The sequence below is a fragment of the Gymnoscopelus braueri genome (genome assembly GCF_963280865.1).
Source record: "Gymnoscopelus braueri genome assembly, chromosome: 1".
NCBI classification, from domain to species: domain Eukaryota; kingdom Metazoa; phylum Chordata; class Actinopteri; order Myctophiformes; family Myctophidae; genus Gymnoscopelus; species Gymnoscopelus braueri.
In genome coordinates, this window is record NC_137603.1 from 59,664,826 (window position 1) to 59,674,466 (window position 9,641).

At 43.5% G+C, this 9,641-nt stretch overlaps 2 protein-coding genes across 2 annotated transcripts in view; one reads left to right on the forward strand and one right to left on the reverse strand.

Moving 5' to 3' along the window:
* The window catches only part of LOC308089308 (farnesyl pyrophosphate synthase-like), a gene marked incomplete at both ends in the record, with an annotated part of 34,227 nt that extends 34,078 nt beyond the window's left edge, over window positions 1-149 (reverse strand). The window contains one exon of the mRNA XM_080433964.1: window positions 80-149. Coding sequence (XP_080290090.1) covers window positions 80-149 — 70 coding nt within the window. The remainder of the gene's footprint in view (window positions 1-79) is intronic.
* Window positions 150-7,427: 7,278 nt separating this feature from the next.
* On the forward strand, window positions 7,428-9,171 carry LOC308089314 (SRR1-like protein; the record flags this gene model as incomplete). The annotated part of the gene is made up of 3 exons (XM_080433976.1): window positions 7,428-7,497; window positions 7,644-8,234; window positions 9,146-9,171. 3 exons carry the CDS (start codon window positions 7,428-7,430, stop codon window positions 9,169-9,171), a joined length of 687 nt encoding a protein of 228 aa, XP_080290102.1.
* Between the last annotated feature and the right edge of the window lie 470 nt (window positions 9,172-9,641).

The window sequence follows — 9,641 nt, forward strand, 5'->3', positions numbered from 1 at the left end:
TGTGACATATTTGCGGATTTTGCGCAAATCTCTGCATGGCGTGTGTGTGTCTGTCCTTCACAACCGATCCAATTCAAACTCACCGTGTGTAACGCAGAGGACCCGAGGGAGCCCAGTGTGAAGTCCGCCATGTCCACCATATCCACCATGTTTCAATGAGCACACCAAGAATTGTTAAATCTGACACCAGCATGTCATTCCCAACAGGCTCAGCCCAAGGAGTAAATATGTGGTCACAGTGCAATGCATTCCATCAAAATTGTGGCTCCATGCAGTTTGCCTCCCAGCATGAAGGAAGAAGACTTGTACTGAATGTGATGTAGGCCTACTGTATCTGACCGTTCCTTCTTTACATAGCCTTGGCTCAGCCAAAGCAGCCCACCACCGATAGGAAAGATTGAGGGGAAAACAACAGTTTTCTGAAAAACTTCAATTATGTATTAAAAATCACACCCTGTGTGAAGTGGGCGGTGTCTTGCTAGCTAATCACAATACTGAATGGAGTCAACCAATCATGTACAAAAAATAAATACATTTATTGAAACACTCTTTATGATGGACGAAACCATAACTTAAAAAAAAAAAAATATGTTTTTTTAAAGTTATGGTTTCTTATATAGGGCTATGCACATGTGTCATGTGACACTGGCCAATCACAGTCCTGAATAGACTGTGATTGGCCAATCACGGTGCAGGGTTAGGCGGGGTACTTTTTGGCCAATCACAGCGCAGGATAATTGTACAAATTTCCAAACCTCACTTATAGGGGCGGTTTCACCGCCCAAAAAATCACACCCAGTGTGAAGTGGGCGGTGTCTTGCTAGCTAATCACAATACTGAATCACACATTCACTTAAAAAAAAACATAAATGGTTTCTTATATAGGGCTATGCACATGTGTCATGTGACACTGGCCAATCACAGTCCTGAATAGACTGTGATTGGCCAATCACGGTGCAGGGTTAGGCGGGGTACTTTTTGGCCAATCACAGCGCAGGATAATTGTACAAATTTCCAAACCTCACTTATATAAATGTGTTTTTTTTAAGTGCATAGTCCTATTTATAGGACTATGCACATGTGTCATGTTTCACTAGCCAATCACAGTCCTGAATAGACTGTGATTGGCCAATCACGGTGCAGGGTTAGGGGGGTACAATGGTGGCCAATCACAGCGCAGGGTTGGGGGGGTGCAATGGGGGGGGGGGTACAATGGTGGCCAATCACAGTGCAGCGAATGTCGATGTCCAAACCTCACATAGGGGCGGTTTCACCGCCCCCCCCCCAAAAATGACCCAACAATGATGTTGCTATACTGTACATAGCAACAACAACCCCAAAAGGGTTCCCGGCTTGAAAGGTATAGTTAAGTAATGGGGTTCCAGGTCTACATGGGTGTGTCATTGTTCACAAATACATGAGCTGATCAATAAACACTCCTTAAATGTTAATATGATACATTTGGCCCTTTCATGAATTTGTATAGGCTCTGTGCACACCTGTATACATAGTTCCCTTTTCCAGAAGGTGGTATGAACATGTCTGCGCAGAGTCTGGCTCTCGCATCACATACAATTAAAACATTCTTTATATGAATTTCAACAGGATTATGCAAACTGGTCACTATATTTCCTCACTTGGAGAAAGAAAGTAGTGGTGCATTGCTCCGGTGCATTCCGGCAGCACTACACCGCTGCTTAATTCACACGTTGATGGCTGCGTCAACCATGCAAGGTGCTTGCCAGGAGCATTTAGGGGTTCAGTGTCTTGCTCAAGTACACTTCGCCATTATACCAGGAGATGGCATTGAACTAGGAACTTTCTAATTTTCAGAGGACCGCTGTAACTCCTGAGCCACTGCTGCCCCTTCTGACATAACTCAAACCCTAGTTGACCAGGGTTCTATACTTTGTCCGCTCCTTTTTTCCCTCTATACCAAACCTCTCCACCAAAAACAGCCGATCTACAAGCTCACAACGTGATGCGTTTTGTGCTTGTAGATATGCCCGATGAATGTTCGCCCCCCAAAATAGGTAGGCCTATGCTAGAAGTGCATGCACCAGTTAAACCAAACTTACCTTTAAAAGTGTGGCAACATTTTGGTGCATCAGCACAATCTCATCAAATGTTGTCAGTTGTCATTAATCATCCAACAGCTGCTCTGTGTGTAGTTGATGTGGCCTAGTGATATTTTAAAATGTGTAGAATCACAATAACTACTTACAGCTAACCTACTTCTGTCTCCATTTTAACAGAGATGTACGTTAACCCATTTGCTACCAGCGACTACTCTAACCCACTTATGTCCTGTGTAGCAGGAAAAAACATACCAGCTTACCTTGCAGTGGAGAACACACAACCCATTTCTGTCCTGCCTATTGATGTATGTTTAGGTTCCTGAAGGAAGCACGCACGCACACGCACACGCACACACACACACACACACACACACACACACACACACACACACACACACACACACACGCACACACCATGGGGACCTCAAAAGCCATTGTTTGTTAAAAATGCAATTTTGTACCTTTTTTGTTGTTGCCATTTTAACATTAACCCCAACACTAAACACTGATCCCTGAAGCTAACCCCTAAATGGGTCATTCTATTTTACTAATTGTAACCTTAGCTCTCTTTTTTGGCATAAATGGTCATAGTAAAAATTTGGTCTTTCCTTGTGAGGATTTTAGTAGTACACGAGCGAGCGCACACACGCGCGTAGCCGCGTACACAACACACACACACACACACACACACACACACACACACACACACACACACACACACACACACACACACACACACACACACACACACACACACACACAGCCATTTTGGAAAATGGTAGTCATATATACATTTTTTGCGTGGCTAACGGGGGGAGGGGCGGGGGGGGGGGGGTCAAAACTATATTCTGATGCCAAAATAACTTCAATCCAGGTAAAAAACACACACATACAAATGCTGTTGTTGCTTAGTTGATTTTTGCGTGAAGTCTTGTGTCCATTGGTTGATTCCATTTCAAATGAATTTGACTGCGAGTTTTGCTTGTCTTGCACAGTATTCTTTTTTTTATGAATTAAGTTCTGTTTTGTTAATAGTAGAATGTTTATGTCAATGTTTTTTTGTTTGCTCATCCTCGATCTGAAAGCATGTTAGGTCAACTCCTGTTAGTTTTTTTGCTATACAGTAGGTGGCCAGTGACTTTGACCAGTTTCACTTACAAAACCTTTGCATCATGCATGTCACACAAACAGAATGCGATGCATTTTGTTGATATAACAAGTCTGTTCATATGGAGTCCTATCCACAAATCTACCATTTAACTTCCACAATCCACAGTTTTGAAAGTGAAACTGGTAACATTAAATGTGTAGTATCATCTGCCAACATGCAGCTGCATTGCCTACACACTCCTGTGGGGTGATAGCAGCTATTCAAATGCCTTAAAACAATCATTTTGATGCTGATTGCTGCTGACTTACAGTATGGTTTATTGAATACATAACTCCCTTTCCTCAGTTTTGTGCTGTATGGAAGGTACTCTTTTTTTCCATTCACTGTTTGCACTGTTTACTAAATATCTACCCTACATTTAACAAGAACGAAATGACAAAAGTCATATTCTACCAGGTGCTGTGTGTGTGTGTGTGTGTGTGTGTGTGTGTGTGTGTGTGTGTGTGTGTGTGTGTGTGTGTGTGTGTGTGTGTGTGTGTGTGTGTGTGTGTGTGTGTGTGTGTGTGTGATTGTTTTCATAGACCTGATTACTTGTTTTTCGGATTGCTTGTTTCACGCCAAACCTGGCAACATTGAACGCGACGGTAAACGCTAATAATGTTTTTTATATAAGTGGTGGTAACATGTTTACCACACGGGTCTTCCCAACAATAGCGAAGATTGAAGTCAGTGTGAACATGGCCAAGTAATAACTTAATAGCCAAACTAGGTCTAATGAAGCACGCTAGCATTTAGGCTAACTTTGTTCCCTGAGGCAGCAGTAGTGCAACTTGCACTGTCTGCAACTGTTGCAGTGTGAATGAGGGGAGCGGAGGGCGGTTACTGCGGAGGACGGGCCGTCTCCCCATTGGCTTAAAGGAGTGAAGGACAGCCATGACAGCCAATGATGAATAGGTGGCGACTTGGTGTCAACTTGGTGTCGAATGATGATGATTAGTCTGACTGTTTGTAGACTCAGGCGCTCTTCGAGCACCTGGTAAAAATCCAAATTTAAGAATTACATGAACTCATTCACTGCCAATGATGTGTTTGATGTGTTTTTTTTCCAAAGCGTGTTTTTGTGTTTTCAGTGTTTACGCTAGATGGCGCTCTTCGCCAACCTATGAGTGATCCTATGACTTCCGGAGTAGAGTATACTCGGAAATAACGTGATCACAACAAACCCAGCCCCGTCCAATCTAATGTTAAAGGATTCTCTGCTTTCTTGTTTTTTTTCAGGGTTCTTGGCGAGAACAAGCTATATTCAACAGCCAATAACTAAAGAACGGAGAGTCACTTTTTTTTTCCTCCGATGGCAGCAGAGACACTCCGTCTTTTGCGACACTCATTGTGTGTGTCGATCGTCCTGGAGCGAAATATTCTGTGGCTCTTGAAAGGTTAGTAAAAATGCTCCAAAACGCTGGCAGTGGCTGATTTTTGTATTTATTTACTCTGGCAGTGAATGAGTTAAGCATAGTTTAGGACTAATCAAGGCTTTGTTGAACACATTTTATTTAATTTGAGTAGTGTTGCACCACTTAATTTTAAGCATTGCTTAACAAAGTGTGGATTAAAACCTTAACCTGTGATTAAAACCTTGACCTGCAATTATGTTTGATTGTCTGCCATGATGGATTGTTACTCTCTTGACTTGAGCCTAATCACTAGTGTTACTCAGAAATAGATGTGTTTAGCTCTCTCTTCCAGGCCCAGTTGTGCTTATTTGCGGAGAGATAGAAGCCTTCATTCTTGTCAGATATGTTGTAGGGTTTGCAGGTGGACTTCACCTCCACGTAGACTGTGGGCCTATGGGACTATTATAATTAATTAATTAATTTAATTCATATTTCTTTTTCCTTTACAATCTTCTCAATGCATGCCTGTAGCTACTTGGTGGTGGAAATGAACCAACTTGGTGAATTTATGTCTAACAAGTTATTTTGTTACCTTCTAATTTTGCAGCAGATGGTGGATGCCATCACCAAGGCAAGTACAAAGCGGTCTTCAACGGTTATTTCAAACATGTGATTGTGCAGCTCTGGGAACAATGTCTTATCAGCACCTCAGTACTTGATTGACAATGGCTGATGTTAAGCCATGTCCCTGGGGAAGCTTACCAAAGGTTGCTCTCTAAATTCTTTGAAAGCAACGCTCTGATCCTGTGCACACTTTATTATTTATTTATTATTACCAGTGACGGTTACTGCAAACCTCCGCGAATCTTCAAGAGGAGATAGGGATGCACAGTGGAATCAGATTTCAGTGTTTCACAGCGGGGCATACATTCATATTTTGATCTTCTTGGCCTCAAAGCCAGCAATGTAGCTGATTGCAGCCTCCTTGAACTCTGAGACAGAATCAACATTTGGGTAATCATTGTTGGTTGGTAATCATGGTCAAACTGATCATGATATACTGTTAGTTCTTAGGTCAAACCCATGTGCAGGTGTTGCCTCCAAGATATTGGTTTAGTCTCAGAGGAGACAATTAACTGTTCCTGTCTTCACTTGTTGCTTAACCAGAAGACCTTTGCTTGTAGATGTGAATTGTCTTGCAGTTGAACTGTTCCACCACGTGCTCTGATTGACACAAATAAAATCTTGATTTCCTTTTGTGTGAGGAGGTAATAGCATTGGGCTCTCCACAATGGCAGAGAATATATTTTTTATTCTTCTGCAAATGTCAATAAAGTGTTTATTTAATGTAAGCCGGGTACGGGTCGGAACCCGGGTATTTCGGGTTACATGCCTAACCCGACGAGCTCTAAGTTCCATCATATACAGTTTGTGCAATGGAAAACAATCTGGGAGTAAAGCGGATGTCCCGCCTCCTGGAATAGTTGTCTGGCAAAGGAAGACTACTAACTGAGGGACCATGAAACTGTAAAGTTCCAAACAATCTGATTTACATAGTGAAGTGCTCTGGCTTTAAGGCTTTAGCATTTTATGTATTTGATTCATTTGGTCTATAAAAGCGACATCTATTTGAAAATAGACAAGGTTAGTCATTGTATTAACGAGCAAAAGAGTTGGGATCAGTGTCAACCACATGCTAATCACACAACGCGCAGGCTACGTTTTTGACCCGCAGTTCCACCAATGGAGAATTGTAACAAGTAACTGTTTGGGGTTTAAGCTGTAATATTTTTATTGAAATGTTATAGTAATTAAATATTATTATTATTTATCTAATTACTATAACATTTCAGTATTTCTCATAGCTAGGAAAAGTATTATTATTACAGTAACGTGTCTAATAGTAACACGTTACAGCCCAACACTAGTTGGGATAGACCCCTTAACAGACGACGTCACACTGATAAGAACCAGTATGCGTGCAACCAGTATGCTCGCAATGAAACCCATTCTGTCAGGTCTCGCTAGGACGCGCCTCACTAGCCAGCACACAAGAGGGGGTTGGGGTGTGCTGAAACCAGCGCACCCCGAAACAACAGGCTGGGAATTGATTGCGTGAAACAGTCACCTGTGTGTCCAGTCTCAATGTTAGTAAACAAATAATTGATCTATAGAAAGAGGAGACAAGCATAGGTGGAGTTATTTGTGTATTTATTTATATAATTATCTCTGGGTATTGGCGTCAGGGTGTCCTCCGCATCTGGCACTTTCTTTGCCAGACCCAAGGGGTCGGCCTACATGAGGCTTTGTACCAGTTTTCTCCATACATGGGCATGCCCCCTTTGCCCTTAGGCCCCAGCCATAAAAGTCTGTCCCCCTTCCGTCCATACATGGGCATGTTTTGTACCTGTTTTCTCCATACATGGGCATGCCCCCTTTGCCCTTAGGCCTCAGCCATAAAAGTCTGTCCCCCTTTCGTCCATATATGGGCATACACAGGCTGACACGTCATGTGAAGTCCGGGTTATAAAAGTCTGTCCCCCTTTCGTCCATACATGGGCATAGACGCAGGCTGACACGTCATGTGAAGTCCGGCTTAGCCGTGACGTAGTGCTCTGATCTTAGTACTTATTCCGGGTCTGGCAGAACCAGGTCTCCTGGTCTTGTTTAGAAACAGACAAGAATGTCTGTCTGTTTGTCTGTGCGTGTGTCTGGCCAAATATGCCCATATAAGGACATGCCTGATGTCACAGTACTGACGTCATAGCTGACTGATACATTGAGAAGGTATTATACTTCTTTGAAACATAACTTAGTTTGTAATATAACCTTACACTTTCTAACATGCAGAGAGCTGCACGTAGACCTCAGCTGCCATGGACGGCCTCAGCATACCAGGCTAAGCTGGACATGGGCAAAGCTATTCATCAGATTAGAGAAACAGTCTCTTGATGTGAGGAAGTTTGGCAACAATGGAAAGAACGACTGACAGTGTCAGGACCAACAGAGCTCTCCAAACCCTCAGGGACTGGAACGACTCTGGCCTCTGAGATGCCTGAGCGGATGATGGTCTGGGCTCCTTCTCATCCTGTGATTCAGCTCGCCATCAGCTCGTCATGTTGCTACTACTTCTTGACACCCTCCAGATACCATTAAAGGACTGCTTTGTCTATGACCCTGTGTTCTCCTCAGGGGAGAGGAATGTCTTAAGAGAGCTGGGTTTAACCATCATCACAGAGAATGAGGAAGGGAAGTGGTTGGCGACTAAACGCACCCTCTTCTACATGATGCACTGTGGGAGACACCTTTACAACAACCTGCTATGGAAGAACTGGAGTATTGAAACTCTGCCTCAGTTAACCATCATTGGAAACAGCTTCTCTGGCATACAGGGAATCTTGACTGAGAGAGAATTCCAAAAATTCCAGCGAGACTACAGCTACATTGCTCAGGCTCTAGTTGTGTGCGAGGAGAGATCCCTGCCTTGTCCATTCCATCTCCGTTGTGTCTTCAACGCCACGGCCGTCCTCACCTTCCCCTCCGGCTGTCTCGGCAAACTACCACAATGCACTTGGGCTGAGCCACCTGAGCCACAGTATCAACACCATAGACATATAAAGGTAGACGCCTCCTCTGGCTCTGAGGCGTCATGTATGGCGGGCACCCTTCCGCTTCCGGGGGGCCAGCTGGAAACTTCTGAGTGTGTCACAGAAGGGGGCGTTCCGTAGGCCAATCAGAGGCAGGTGGGGGCGGGACGACTATATTCTGACAAGTCCTGGAAAAGACGTGCTGTGATTGGCCAGTAGTTAACGCGCTGTGATGGGCCAGTGCCCGTTCCCCCCGGAAATATGGCGGCCACCATACGAAACAGGTCGCTCCAACGAACTGCAGAGGCCAATGAGGTATCTAGGTTTCTATATCTATGATCAACACTGTGTAGCTCTGGAGATCACATTGAGAGAAACACAGTTGAGTGAGGAAATGGATAGGACTGACATATCAAGAACTAAACAATAAAAATGTTTAATATTGAGGATTACTCTGGGAAATACTGAGGCTACTGTCATCTCTATTTACCTTGGCAGTCACTTGATAATTCTGAGACCTGTGTGGTTCTGGAAGAGTTTTGCCTACTACATGTTTCTATCAAGATAGATTTATAGTTTTATTCATTATATGCTCAGGTTCCACGTATGCAAAGTAGTTGCAAACTTGACAGGAGCAGAGATTAGTGTAATTACATGAGATTCTATGAAGTTGAAGTTGGCTCTACCTGAGTGTCACCAGGAGAGTGGTGTAAGTGGCATGAATAGATTGATATTACTTTAGTGTCTGTGCAGGCAAAGGTGTTAACAGTAGCTAGGATACTGTAGATCATGTGCATCCATATAGACACCTTGATGGTTAAATTAGTTAGGCATGAGTACAATAGTTGGTGGTACCAACCTGTCACACTCCTTATAGCCTCACAGAAGAGCTAGGCCAGAACAAAATATCTTTATTATCAGCCCATTCAAACCATCTCTCCCAGTGCATTATAAATAATTTTGTTCCAACTCTAGCACCAGTGGGCATGTGTATGAGATGAGCATGATCGTGGCAGATGGGACCTGCTCACTCGCCTTTCATTAATAATGAATTACTAGGGGCTAGTTGAAACTAGAAAAAGTGCTCCTCGGAGCACTGCCAGACCCCTAGTGGTTGAAATCTGAAGATCAGAGCACTACGTCACGCTAAGCTTAGCCAATCAAAAAGAGGGACAGACCGGGAGGAAAAACGTTGACCGGGAGGAAAAGAGGGACAGACCGACAAAGCCTCATGTAGGCCGACCCCCTGGGTCTGGCAATTACATAAATAAATAAAAACATAAAAGACCAGGAGACCTGGTTCTGCCAGACCCAGACTTCACATGACGTGTCAGCCAGTGTCTATGCCCAGAATGGAGAGTACAGTGGTTGATGAGCTTTACTTAATTACATACTTGTGACATAATAATGATGTCATGAATAGTTCGTGACGAAAGGGGGACAGACTTTTTTGGCTGGGGCTGTAAAGGGG